The sequence below is a fragment of the Giraffa tippelskirchi genome, chromosome X, assembly GCF_054371585.1.
Source record: "Giraffa tippelskirchi isolate mGirTip1 chromosome X, T2T-mGirTip1v1.2.pri, whole genome shotgun sequence".
In the NCBI taxonomy this organism is placed as follows: Eukaryota; Metazoa; Chordata; class Mammalia; order Artiodactyla; family Giraffidae; genus Giraffa; species Giraffa tippelskirchi.
This window is the reverse complement of record NC_137289.1, coordinates 125,904,033-125,919,018: the sequence shown is the minus strand read 5'-3', so window position 1 is coordinate 125,919,018 and position 14,986 is coordinate 125,904,033. Positions and strand designations below refer to the sequence as shown.

The following is a 14,986-nucleotide window of genomic DNA, read 5'->3' as shown; positions in this document are numbered from 1 at the left end:
GTGTGGGGGCTTCCCTGGTAGTCCAGTGGTATGGACTGCGTGTGTCCACCACAGGGGGTTACAGGTTCAATCCCTGGCCAGGGAACTAAGACCCCCACATATTGTGCAGTGTGGTCAAAAGAAAAAAAAATGTGACTTAGTATCCTTGAAAATCTGTGGGAATGATGCTGTATTGATTATCTAAAGTTACTATTTCAGCAGAAAAGAGGGTTTAAGATCTTAATGAAAAAACGATCTTTTTCACTAAAAATTCAAGATTTTTTTGGAAAGTCAAAGTGTGTCAAGTTTCTTTAAGACCCATCTTGCACAGGACACTCAACCCCAACCTTCAGGCAATTTTTACACTGAGACAACCTTGGAAATGTCTTCCTTTAACCTTTATAACAAAATGTCAGTGTGGTTCCAAAGGTAACATTTTATTCACTGTGTAAGTCAAACTTCTGCTCATTTGTTTAGCTTATATTTCTTCTAACCTTATGCTTTATTGGATGTACAAAAGTCACCATTGTATTGGATAACTCTTGTATATGGAGTTTGTGTAAGTAGTATGGGGTTTGTGTAAGTTGAAAACAATGAACCATTCTTTTGTGACTTTAGCCTTTCCCTGCTGGAAATATTGGAGGCCAGTGGCTAATAAGCAGTGTGGGAAGGAGGTGAAAAGTTGTTTCATGTGGCCTACACTTGGTTCTTCGGTGGATGAGGGCCTGAAACCATGGGGCAATTCTGTGGGTGTTATTTAATGAGACCTAATAAGATTTAGGTTCACAGCCTTGTATAGGCTCCAAATTGGGTTAATAGGCTTTCTGAGTAGGAAAATAAGTAAACAAGATGAAACTTACTGATAGTTTGCTTCAAAAAACACATCAATATACTGGCTTGAAAGTGACAGTGAAAGTGTTAGTTGCTCAGTTGTGTGCTACTCTTTGCAACCACATGGACATTAGTCCACCAGGCTCCTCTGTCCATGGAATTCTCCAAGCAAAAATACTGGAGGGGGCAGTCATTCCCTTCTCCAGGGGATCTTCCCAACCTAGGAATTGAACCCAGGTCTCCTGCATCACAGGTGGATCTTTCACTGTTTGAGCCACCAGGGAAGCCCATATATGGCTTACCTCTCATTTACTTTAGTTTCTGTTGACTTACTACACTTGAGCATATATTGCTGATAAATTGAGTTCATTTTCTTTGCTAAGTAGCTTAATGCCATGTTAAGATCATGATGATAAAATTCGAATATTTGATAGGGAAAAGCTCCAAATGAGCCCACTGAGTCTATAATAATGTGGAATCCCAGGGAACAAGCGTTCTAAAAATAACTGTATTTTGAAATAGGACCAGCAGGCTCTTAACTTTATGAAGGAAAGAAAAACTTCACCATAAAAATCAATTCTTTAAAAGGAGAAGAAATGTATCTCAGTGCTAGAATTCTCTAGCCTCATTCTGGTTAAGAGAGTTTGACATTTTAGAGCTGAACACACTGTGGAAATTTAATAAATATTGAAGTTTACAAACAAAAACATAACAGTGATATGTGGACCAGTTTTCAAAAACATTGAAAATCAATGTGCCCTTATTCTGCCTAATTTGGTTAACTCAATTATTTAATGTATACTTGATTTGAGTGGGTTTATACAGAGCTATTTCAATTTTATATTAAACATTAATCAAATTACTTTCAATGCAAAATTTCCTTTATTTCCATCCCTTAACCCCCCAAGATTGCAGAATAAAGGAGAGGGCCTATTTTAAATATTGCTAACTTAATGTTAAAGCATACTTTCACACATTTGTTTCTATTATATTTTGCCCATAATTTTCATCACATATACCACTCACCCTATACCAAAACCATAAACTCTTTCATAGGCATTTAATAGAGTGATTTTGCATCAACTTTGGGGGAAAAAAAAAAAACCCTCTTCCCTAAATACTGCAGTTAAGACTATATCCTACTTTCTCCCAGCTTCACCCCATATCCATTTCCATTTCTACACACAAACATACACCCTCTCATCATGAACACAGAGCCTCAGTGGGTTGACAAGCTAAATTAGAAAATGCAGCAATCCCTGAATAAGTGATCAGCTATTCACATTGAGCAAGCAGGTTTTAATTTTATAACGTTGAATGGCCTCAACTATTCCTAATGTCCTCAGTCTCAGCAATTCTGTAAAGTACTTGCTTATCATCAGTATGTTTGGCAGAAAATTATAAGGAGTATTTTAAAATTTAATTGTTATTATTGGTAAACATGATAACATTTAAACAAAGTGAATATTCTGTGACTAAATATCTTAAAGTATTAAGAGTGTGAAGGCAAGTTGAATTCTAAGTCATCTGAAGCAACTCAAAACTTGTATGAGTGCCATTAAAATACCAACAAGAACATTGGAATAAATAACAGTGAATGTCTTGCATGAGACAGATTCGGAAAGAGTAGGCCATCATTCACTTCAAGGTTTCAGAGGGTAATTCTGCTCCCTCCCTAACCATCAATCACTCTCACAGGAGGCCATGTGCCTGCATTCATTTTTAAATGTTCTGGATGTTCTGAGATACAAAAGAAATAACAGATGATATGTTTATTACTTATAATTGGAGAATTACTAACAATAAACAATATATGTATTTATACACGTAGACCGTGGTTTTCCTACGGAATGATGGCTCTCACAGTATCCCTGGAACATCAGCACTACAATCACGTGGGAACTGGTGATGCAGATCTTTAACTCAGCTCCAGACCTCCTCAACCAGAAACTCTGGGGAAAGGCTTCACCAATCTGGGCTTCCACCAACTCTCTAGGTGATTCCGATGCATGCTAAGGTGAGAGTCATGGCCACGGAAAATTCTTGACATTCTCAATGACTATGTCTAAATACCTAGGATCCTCAATGGTCACAAATATCTGATCAACACAGACACTTAGAGATTATGTACCTATAAAGCCAAGGTTGCTTACAAAGCCATTTTCTTTACTGATAATCACTACTTTCTCAGACCTTTCTGTGAACTCTTATCTATTGTTACCAACCTTAGTAAATATTAGGTTAACCAAAAAGTTTAGGTTTTTTAGTAACATCTAAATGGTGGGGCGAAGCGCGTGTGGGAAGAACAAACTTTTTGGCCAACCCAATCCCTAGGTGGTAGGTTGCACAGGAGGGAGGGTGGATTTTTCATAAACACAATTTTTACCACCTCTAAAGAATTACTGCATGTGCAAGAAAAAGTAGCCTTGAAAAGGCCATGTTGAGAGACAGAGGCTGAATGGATTGCGAAGTTCACTCACTGTCTATAAGGGACACTTTTCCTGGCCTGGACATCCATCCCCCAGTTGTTGTGATTGTTGGCTACTAATGTTTCATGGCCGCCTCTCTTCTTCGGAACGGTCATCTCTGCTGATTGGAGCCCCTATCCCAGGAGACAACACACATTCCCAGCCTGGGAGGTGAGTCAAGTCTCTAGGGATGGGTCACAGCCAGTGGTGGGCTGGAGCAGAGCCCAAGAGTCAACTGTGTGCGTTTCTTCCCAAGTCCGTGTTCGGTGAGATCATGCTGGTAGCTTGAATCAGTCAAGGCAGGAGTATTTATACCCCGACAACTGGAAAACACTAAAAATCAGTGTTCACTCCACCTCAGAGCTAGCTGATAAATGCTCACTAGCATACTGCTGGCTACAGCCAATGGCTGGCTGGGGTACAAAAGGACAACTCTGCTGGGTGGTTCATACTCCAGAGCTTTCTCCATTTGAATCAAGACACAAAGCTAGATTTTGCCTGAGATTATATGCTTGATTGGCTCTTTCGTCTCCCTAGTGATGCTCTCCTAACTCCCACACAGGCTTCTCCTGAAAGCCGACCATCTACAAATCCTGTACAGCCAGACCCCTGTTCTTAGGGTCTGCTTCCAGGGAATCTGACCTATAACACCAGTTAAATGATTAGTTCAGTGACTGCCATACGAAAGACTCAAAGAATATATGCTCAAAATCACAAAGAGCTACAAGTCATGGACCTTTGGAATCACAAAGATCAGACGAAAATGCAAACCATATATCTGAAATGGCAAGGATCTACCCTTTGTGTATGTATACATAAATGAAAGAAGCTGTTGGAAAAAGATGAAGCTGTCACAAACTAGGCAGTTTTTCCTATCATTCTTCTCAAATTATGCTTTCATACCCATAGGTGACAAGCTTCCCTGGTGGTAGAGTGGTAAAGAATCTGCCTGCTAATGCAGGAGACCTGAGTTCAATCCCTGGGTTGGGAAGATCCTCTGGAAAAGGAAATGACTTCCCACTCCAGTAGTCTTCCCTGGAGAATCCCATGGACAGAGGAGCCTGGAGGGCTAAGTCCATAGCGTCACAAAGATTCAGACACAACTTAGCGACTAAACAACAACAACCCACAGGTGAATATACTGGAGTATTCATTTTATAGATTATGTTGGAGAAAAACATCTTTACATTAAAACACAACAAATCCATTTTGGAGAAGACCACAGAATTGAAATGAGATTTTAAAAATAAGAAACATCAAAGAAATTTTATGCTCATGGAAAAAGGAAGCAAGCAGGTGGAAGAGGTTTTATCTCCTCAGCCATTCAGGGAACTGAAGCAGACAACCTTGAGAAGCACTGCTTTTGGTAAGTTCGCTTGATAGAAAAATCTATAGCAATTGTTAACTATAACTAAAAATATAATTTTAGTGTGAATATATCTTATTATGAAAAAGTTTACTTTTCTTAGTCCCCATTAAGAGATCCATTAGTGTCATAGGCACATGTGTTCCCATAATACCCAGAAAACTGGTTAACCAAGAACCAGCTCGATGCCATCACTGAACTTGGTTAAGGTAAGGGGGCATAGTATTGGCATCATGTCAGCTGTTTAATTTTAAAAATTGTAATTGCAAGGCATGATGGGAATATAATAGGTGCTGACTCCATGGGTTATTTGTTCTTAAGTCATTCCTTATGCTTCTGGTAGGAGAGTAGCAAAAATTCTTGTTCCCTCTGCTGCTGCTGCTGCTAAGTCGCTTCAGTCGTGTCCGACTCTGTGCGATCCCATGGAAGGCAGCTCACCAGGCTCCGCCATCCCTAGGATTCCCTCAGCCTGGTGCTAAATAATTATATTCTCAGGAAAACTAAGATGCCATTAATATAACTCCCAGGACATTTTATTCACAAAATAAATTAAACATTCACATTCTGTAATGAGATCAGATTTCTCTGGGTATAGGTTTAACCATACCATAAGTGAATGAATGATTGAGTCTTTAGATCCGCTAATGCTGACACTATGTTACTTAAGATTTTGTTTTGAACAGTCTTTTATTTCCGAAGACTCTTGAGGAAGAGTGTTTATAATTACTTCCAGCCACAAACAAAGCTTCTGGAATAAGCCCTCAGTAAACAGGACTGGCATATTAAAGGATCAGTTTTTTGATATGGCTATTTTCAGATAGTAGGAAGGATGATACTCTTTGGAGGAATTTTTATTATCTAATTAAATACTTCTTTAGTAGAATAATGTCAGATGAACTCATTAGCTGAACATTTTGATTAGCCATGTTCTCCTAAATATTCCATGACCAGAAGAAGAGCTGTACAACTCTGATTTAACGCAATCACAATGGCAACCAATTCTAGCTGCTGCTTTTATCACAGTCCATCAAAGGAATACAAAGAAGCCCAAATTAAAATAAGTTCCATAATAAAAAGAACATGTTCCTTTTCCAACTGTTTGAAAGCCTTTTCCTATCTTTAAGCAAAGTTCACTCAGTAATTATCTTATTTATGAAAGTAAAAAGCAGAAGGATGTTTCTCTTATTAAATAAATGGCTTTGTGCTTTGAATGTGGAGGGCATCTCAAAACAGTCAAAAAAGAAAGCTGCGTTGAATGTCATCAACTTATTTCCTCCCACCCACTGTTTTAAATCATTTGCCTGGTTCTAATGTATACTACACTTACGTAAGTTGTTTATGAAGAGCCAAATTAATAGTCTTCACAATTGTTTTCCTTGGAATTTGGAGAGCTGACAAATGAATTAGTAGAAAATGGCAATTCTACATGAATTAGCTTTTAAGTCTCCCTAAGAGGCTGATGCAGAACTTAATAAGAGACTTATTAGGGGAAGTAGGGCAACTTAATTCAGATTGATTATAGACTTTGGTGAAGACAGCTGGGGTTCAAATGAAACTGCAAAAGAACTTACATGCACTTCAAAGTATGCTAAGCAGATGTCTGAAACAATTACTCTGTGTTGCCTTTTCAGATATTTCAAAGGCAGGATGGGAATAGCATGGTAAACCAAGGTTCTATTTGCCTAAACCGAGGTAGGGGCTTTAAAAACACACACAGCACTATATCTAAAGTCCAACACCTTGGGTGAAGGAACATGATTTGATGTTGCTGTCCTCAGTAATTTGCTTTTAATTTTATAAACAGAGCAGGAAATGAGAGCGAATATATGGAAACTAAGTAATAAGCTCTCCTGGCAACACTAACTTGTACTTAATTTTACATTGAACAAATAATGTGGTTAGGAAATTTAAGATGATTAAATTCCTCCTTTAGTCTCTAAGCTCTAGTAAGGCCAACAATGACCATTCTATTTAAAAATACTGAAAGAAAAAAAAAAAAAAAAACAAACCCTCGACTTCTGAAAGTATTTAAATGAGAGTTTCCTATAATATGCCTTTTCATAGATATACTCCCAGACAGTAAAGGCCAAATCATATGCTTTTAAACATCAGAATTGTATGCTTTGAAAACTAGATAAAACCCTGGTTACTCCATATGACAGGCATTAGTTCCATATTTAACCCAGATTTATAAAGGATTATATCGTTTCTGTGTTTTCTTCTCCAACAGCTTACATTAATATGTGTAGCGCTCATATAAAAGCAACAACAAAGGCCTCCACAGAGCAATTCATTGCTCTGTTACTTATAGCCCACAGCAATTGACAACTGCTAAGAGCAATTAACAAAATATTAGTAAGCTTTCCTTTTCTTACTATGGGTAGTACACCTTATTCATTATGGAAATATCATTCTTTATTCAGAGTGAGGAGAGCTTACATATTGTGAACTAGTTGGGTTCTGCCTGGCCATGCATCTCCTATCTCTGTAACAAAGGATTATAAACTTTCTCTATAAAACTCATATATAAGAAAGGATTTAAAGTTGGCTCAGAATACAACAAAATTGATGAATAATCAAATATCAGGTTAAAACAAAAAAAAACAATAAGGGAGGAGAGAGTTACATGAATATGGCTGAAATCTTGCTTCTAAAGTGAAGATGAAATTCTAATGTGTTACATCACATTTCATATTACCTATCAGGAGGAAACATACTTGGTTTTCTCAGTGTCAAATTCTGAGATAGCATTTCTCTGACAAATTTCTCAGAAAAACCATGCCACAGGTAGCCTGAAGAGAGCACTTACCAGTTTTCTTCTTAAATTTTTAGATGGGAATGTTGAAAATTAAAATAAGTCAGGATGGCATGGTGGCTTCATCGTTATCTCTGTTCTACTACGTGCATAATTACATTATTCTCAATTATAATTACAAAAAGGTCCAACTAAAATATTTCATTGTAAGAACTTCAAGGAAAATCTCACAGAATCCCTGTACTTGAATGTTCATAATAAGAAATAAAAGTTGAAAGTCTGACTGAAAAAAAAAAAACACACATAAAATACAAGGGTATGAGAAATCTGCATCTTCCAAGATGGCAGCCTGGGAGTCTAACTATGCTGCGAAGTCACTTCAGTCGTGTCCGACTCTGTGTGACCCCATAGACGGCAGCCCACCAGGCTCCACCGTCCTTGGGATTCTCCAGGCAAGAATACTGGAGTGGGTTGCCATTTCCTTCTCCAGTGTATGAAAGGGAAAAGTGAAAGCGAAGTCGCTCAGTCGTGTCCGACTCTGCGACCCCATGGACTGCAGCCTACCAGCTCCTCCGTCCATGGGATTTTCCAGGCAAGAGTACTGGAGTGGGGTGCCATTGCCTTCTCCGAGTCTAACTATAGTGTGTGAAAATCTGTTTCAAGTCAATTGGCAAACTAAGGGCAGTGAAACGTTTCTGGCTCAAGAATGACATACCAGTCAGTGTCACGAAACCATGGTAGGTTAAAACAAAGAGACAACGTGGAAAAACAACAACTTGCACAAAGTTTTTCACACTGGGATTATTCTTAAGAACAAAGATGTCATAAGTAGACTGTAGATTCAAAAGTTGTTCTACTCTATTAAAACCTGCATATATTCCACTTATAGGTATATGTAGCACACCTAGCGATTCAAGGAGTTATTCTCATTCCCCGTGACAACAGGGAAAATAAGAATATTTGCATAGTCACATAAGCATTGGTGTTATTTCCAGTAAAATGAGAAATCATGATTCTGTCCTTAAAATATTTGATAAGCAGTATGACTCATGAATTTTAAAAATAAAGAGGCATTTAAAATTCAAATTTTATTCTAGCGGTTATTTCTATGGCAGCTATATTTGGAAGGCTGAGATTCTCGTAGTGAGCTAAATAGTCAATATTAACATTATGTCCCTTTCTCTTATTATATATACACTGTCCTAAAGATGATGACTAGTAATAATGCCATATCCATAGGGTTCCAAGACTTGGTTGTTGTTTTATCCATTCTCCAAGTTCTAAAATCATATTTGCTAATGAAATGATGTAATGCTAAATCCCACAGAAACACACATTCCATAGTGACTTGAATAACAACTTCTGTAACAAATGAGAGCTGAATGGAGGCGGATATTATGAGAGAGTCACTAAGGGTGATGAAAACAAACTGAGATGGATACATAAAATGTTCTGGCTACCAGCCTAGCTATCTGCTCTGCATTCCCTACAGCGTGGAGCCTCTGGGGGCTTAAATTGCTGGGTAGCAAAATATGAAGGGTGGTCTTAAGTACTCTTCTGCTGCTTGTCAAACTAAGTTTTAGTTAATAAAATTCACTCCTGATAAACTACCACCACCAAAGTTTCAAATCTGGTATTGTTGAGATGCAGCAGAAAAAAGCTGGTGTTTATTTCCACTGTGAAATGAAGAGGAACTTCTGACGGGAAATACATACATATATATATATATATATATATATATATATATATATATATATAAATTCATATCATCTATAATTTTAAGATAGGCATAAAATATTTATGGAATACTGGTTTAGAAACCAAGATAATCCCATCTGTTATGACCAGTAAATACATATTATGACCAGGTACTGTAACTTTAGTGTATCAGTGTCTGAGAAAGAAGTGTTGTTACATACAAGCTCTTTTTAAAGCAGCATTCAGTGTATACATGTTTTGTTATTACTGGGATGGGAGTGAGGAGGCTTACTAATCAGGGTATGGGAAATGAAGTTAGTCTTAGGATCAAGAACAAATTCAAGAGGGGAACTGAAAAGAAAACTGCAAATAGGGTTGGGTCAGGGCCAGTTGATATATGAGCTGTTCTATTTTTAGTTAGTTTTTGTTATTAAGTCATGCTGTATCCATTCTCCAATCTATATTCATTATCTTACTAATGCTCCTGTGTGACCCATATGACTCAAAATGAATCCTTTCAGTCTGCTCAAAAGCCTATATAGTTAACCACTTGATTTATGAATGAATTTACTTCCTTTGGGACATTCTTTTAAGTTAATTTGCCATTTGTGGGGAAATTTTTAAGAATTTAGTTCCTATATTTTGGGATAAAAAGAGTATTTTTAATGCTGAATAGGTAATATATTTCAAAACATTATTTTAATTTTTATGTACACAGAATTGTTAACCATTGCTTTAAAAGTTAGACCTGGGGTCGTAGAATGTTGGGGAAGATATTTTTGGAGTTATAAAGTCAAATTTTTAATCTCCCTTGATATCTTCACCTACTATTTTAATGAAGAGCTTTTCAATTCCACATTAGACTATAGACTTCATAAGGACAAAGACCAAGCCTGTTCCATTTATAACTACACATATAGCACATTTTACAGTAGCTCATAAACAACTGTTGAGTGAAGGAATAAAAGAAGCTACATTAGATTTCTTATATGCTGCTGGCAGTGTACTAGGAACTGTGAATTCACAGATGTACAGCAGGATCCTTTTTCTGAGGACCCTTACTTTCTATGGGAGAACAAAAAGGCCACAATGTATGTGAAGTTTAAGTGCAACAATTTAAGCATGTGTGGTGATCTATAGAAGCACTAAATTAAGAGCAGTTTCTTCTGCTTGATGGGAGGTGGGGATGAAAGATGGGGGAAGCTCTAAGGCTTGGAGCCATTGGAGTTGTGCCGAGTGAAAGTTCACCAGGCAGATAAGTTGGGCTGACCAGGCAGAGCGGAGAGCATTTGCAAAGGTAGAGAGTTATGAAAAGAGATGGGACAAGGGGGATATGGTCAGAGTGTCCTGAATGGCCTAGAGAGGACAGGAGCAACAGCCAGGTTTCTATGCTAGGGCTATAGGAAGAGACAGGGTCACCTGCCTTTGGCGTTCTCTGGACTTCTTCATCAGGCAGGTGGTATCCTGGAGAGTGTTGGATTAGAATTGGAAGAGAATGGATAACAGAAATATCAGTAAAGAAACTGTTTATTCGTTCACTCACTAAGCAAATATTTAAACTGTAGTGTCTGTGATATGTCATGGACACTGATGGGGTTTAAGGATGTATAATATAGCAATCTAAATTAACAGATGCCGGGACGAGAAGGGGACACTGTGTAAAAAGAGGAGAGAAAACACAAAGGAGATATTCTGAGGCAAAATGAGCAATCAGTGAAGTCAATGAAAACATAGAAGGATTCAAGGATAGACCTCAAGTTTCTAGCCTGAGCAACTTATTGGCTTATGAACCATTAACTGAAATAGGAAACACAAGAAAAGCCAGGTCAAAAGGGATACTTTTAGGGGAATGGGCCAACAGGAGAACAAATGGATTTGCTTTCAGAATGGTTGCATTTGGATTCTAATGGCATATGGGTTAGCAGATCAGAAAAGAGATTCAGACTAGAAATTCAGATCTGTCACCATCCACTCCATTTCAAACTGGGAGCATTTATCCAAAAAGAAGAGAACTGACCTGGAGGAGGAAGTGGCAACCCACTCCAGTATTCTTATCTGGAGAGTCTCACGGGCAGAGGAGCCTGGCGGGCTACAGTCCATAGGGTTACAAAGAGTCAGACATGACTGAAGTGACTTAGCACATGAGCTAAGGTTTTTGTAGAATAAAAAGAGAACTGAGCTAAAGATTAGAAACTTGGGCATATCAACACCTGAAGGGTGGGGAGAGTTTCAGAATTGAGGAAAATAAACGAGAAGAAGGATGTGGAGGAAACAGTCCCATGAAAGCCAAGGGAGAAGAGACCTTCCAGAATGAGGGGGCTGCCAAATGTGCCAAATTCAGGTGAGGATTTCTCTTCTATTGCATTTGAACCTGGGGGGACATATTGGTTTTGACACTAGATAAACAGACAAAATGTGTTTCAAGTTACCACTTTTCAAAATGATACTCTTAAATATGTATATTCTTTCTTTGTAAATGTATTTATCATCTTTGTGCCATACGGGAATGTAACTCTGGTCTCATGGACATTATTCCAAATATAGAGTGGTATTTCCTAATCCCTGCAGTGGACTAATACAATGCAAAAATTGTATTCTATACAATGCCTTTTAATGGAAGGGCAGAATTAATGGTCTCAGTTCACAGTACCATAACTCACTCAAGTCATATAATTCAGTTAGCAAAAAGGCCAAAACCTAGACTCCTGGCTACTGACTAAATATTGTGTTTTTCCTTTCTCTGATACTAAGAACCAAAAATCCACACACACACACACACGCACTCAGACACCCATGTGTAATTCAGACCACTTTAGTACACTTAAATGAATTTCCTCATAGCAAAATCAAAAAGATTTTTTTTGCTCTGTAACTTAATATTTCATTTTTTATTACTGAAGACAGACAGATGATTAGATCACTATCTTCTCACTGAGAAAATATTCGGTTGGCCAAAAAGTTCATTCGAATTCTCCAGGCCACCCTCCCCCGACCATGCTCCAGAAGACTTTGAATTTGTGAAAGCATTCAAATACTTAAGGGCCCCATTTTTAACTTTGCGAGAAAAAAATATTGCACCAGAGTTCAGACTAGAACCTCCTTCGAATCTCTCAAACGGTGCTGAGGCCAAACAGTAGACCGTACCTTGACTTTCTCGAGGTGATCCTGGAGGGAGTCAATGAGAAGATCACCCACGGGCTGCCACGATCCCTTGATCACCTCAGCTTGGCGCAGTTTGAGGTCCAGCTCGTCCGTGGCCTCCTGCAGTTCTTGGAGTCTTTCGAGGGCCTCGTCTATTTTTCTCTGCCAGTCAGCCGAGTGCAGGTTCAATTTTTCCCACTCTGTGTTGACCTCCTCAGACTGCTTTCGTAGGAGTCGTGTGACATTCTGGGCTTTCTCCTCAGGTGGCAGCTCTAAATTGGTAATATGACAAGGTTTTAGGCCACATTCGTTTTTGTGTTTAAAAAAACAAATAACCTTGCTGAAAAGGTCATACTGGCAAAAAGAAAGAGAACAGTTTCACAAGAGGGCAACCTTTTGATTAATGGCTCGTTTCTACTTTGGAGTTTAGCACATCTGAACTCATGTCTTCCTGAGTGAATCTGTTCTACTTTATATCAATCAGATAATCCAAGATTCATTTAAGCTACTGAGCAGCAAGATGTTAGGATGCGCACCACAAGCTCGAATTTACTGCAGGAAAGAAGGCTCTTAAATTGAAAATTAGCTTATAGTCTTTGTGACAATCACAGATAATCTCTTCTGTTTGTTGTTTACTAAATGTTTCACTAAGTGATCGCTAATCTCTTTTAATGTTTATTTATGAATGTGCAAACAGATTTATGCGTGGTGCTTTATGATTCCCTTTTCTTTTACAACATCAAGGTTTAATTTGAATCGATTCTATTTAACCCAGAAAATATGAGACCTATCCAGACCTTGGCAGGCAGAATGGATGGGTTGCTCTGTCACCACTGATCCTTCTATCAATATGTTATTACAGTTCCACATTCAATTACCTCTGGGCTCCTGGTAGAGTTTCTCTAGTCCTTCCAAAGGCTGCTCTGTCAGAAATATTCGTACAGTCTCAAGAGTACTCATGATTACAGGTTCTTTCGTTTTCAATTCCCTCTTGAAGGCCTGCGAAATGAGATGAAAAGAAATGCTGATTTGGCTTGTGGCATTCTTCTCCAAATTAACCCTGGGTGCTCAGAACTTGGTTATGAAATTCCCAGGTCAATTTCTATCTCCTTTATTTATAAACTGATAGCCATAAAATGATAAAGAAGGCTCGATGGATCTTTCTGTTAAGCAGGAAAACGCTGTTTGTATTGTGGAGAGCATAGCGGAGCTTTCAAGATATGTTAACATCCTTTAAGATATGAGTGATTTATTTAAGTAACTTGACTGCCAAGCTTGAAGTCTGGAGCTAAAGTTCTAAGACATATATTGCAAAACTCTAGCAGGGCTAATGAAACTTACGCATACCCAAAAGAATAGATATCCAGACTATAATGGGAAACCTAAAATGCCACTTGGAAAAACTTAGGTTGTACTGAAGTATACGACCAATTCTAATTCATAAACATCAGCTGCTGCTGCTGCTGCTAAGTCACTTCAGTCGTGTCCGACTCTGTGCGACCCCATGGACAGCAGCTCACCAGGCTCCGCCGTCCCTAGGATTCTCCAGGCAAGAATACTGGAGTGGGTTGCCATTTCCTTCTCCAAAACATCAGCTAATTCTATCAAAATGTCTGACAATGAACATAAAGATGTATTAACAGTAGACTAAGTGAAACCTCAACAGTTTTGAAAAATATCCATTACATTTTCTGTTGTGACTTCTTTGAACATGGGAGAAATGTTTTGAGGTACACTGGAGGTAGATTTGTGGGAACAAGTTTCTCTAAAAGAGTAAGCCTAGAACATACGTCTTGAGGTCATCTAAATCAATTATCAATTTAAGTCTCTAACCTAATCTTCTTCGATATGGGGGATTAAAAGACAATAAAAACGCACATTTTCTGCCTTCAAGAATTTTCTGAACCAAAAGGGAGAAAACGAATACATTGGAAACAATGAAAACACTAAAATTCATACCTAACCAAGTGCTAAGGGTTGTGAGACATCCTGTGACGCTAGGGTAAATTCAGATACTCTGAAACCATTGAAGATAGCTATTGACCCATATTCTGCAATCTCAGAAGGGAAGCCATTAATGAAAATATTAAATATCACATAAATGCTAAAAGATCAGTGTCAAACAACAGTAATAATAGTCATCTTGATCTAGGACTTAATTATTCGTATTTTGTTTCAATTCTACCTTATTTTTAGAAAGGTTGCCTATTGAATTTAAACCCTGTTTTGTTTCTGAGAGAAAACTTGGCAGTATCTCCTTTAAATTTCAGGTGTATCATGTTATAAGAGCACTCTGTAAGTACACTGTGTGACACATTTATAAAGAAAAGCCTAATGGTGTTCGCCATTTAAAGAAATCCTGAGTCTTGATACTTTGCAAAAGGGTCCATCTTTCAATATTATTTACAACTGAGCAGAGAGAGGCAAGGTTTTTGAGTAAAAGTAATGAAATTTTATAAGTGGAATAGTAGGATTCAGCCTGTAGATAGGGATGCAACTTCTGTAGAGTTGGATATTCTTGCACCCTTGAAATCATACAGAGTGGGTAGGTTATTTATTCTGCTTACATGTAAATTTTCCCTCTAATATTTCATTTGTAATCTGTGTGTGTGCACATAGACATGTATTTGTGTGCATATGTGTATACAGTTCTTGTATTCCTGCATTTTTATCAAATATCTAATTTTTCCAGATTCAAGAAAATTATTACTTTACTTTGTCTCTCCACCTGGACTTGACAATAGGAAG

General features: G+C 37.9%; 1 protein-coding gene across 7 annotated transcripts in view; it reads right to left on the bottom strand.

The window, feature by feature from the left end:
- Positions 1-14,986, bottom strand: part of DMD (dystrophin) — a 2,147,259-nt gene that overhangs the window by 364,753 nt on the left and 1,767,520 nt on the right. For all 7 annotated transcript variants that reach the window (XM_081564318.1, XM_081564319.1, XM_081564320.1 and 4 more), the window contains 2 exons: positions 13,117-13,237; positions 12,242-12,510 (listed from right to left, as the gene is read on the bottom strand). In XM_081564318.1, the coding sequence (XP_081420444.1) occupies positions 12,242-12,510; positions 13,117-13,237 (390 nt within the window). The remainder of the gene's footprint in view (positions 1-12,241; positions 12,511-13,116; positions 13,238-14,986) is intronic.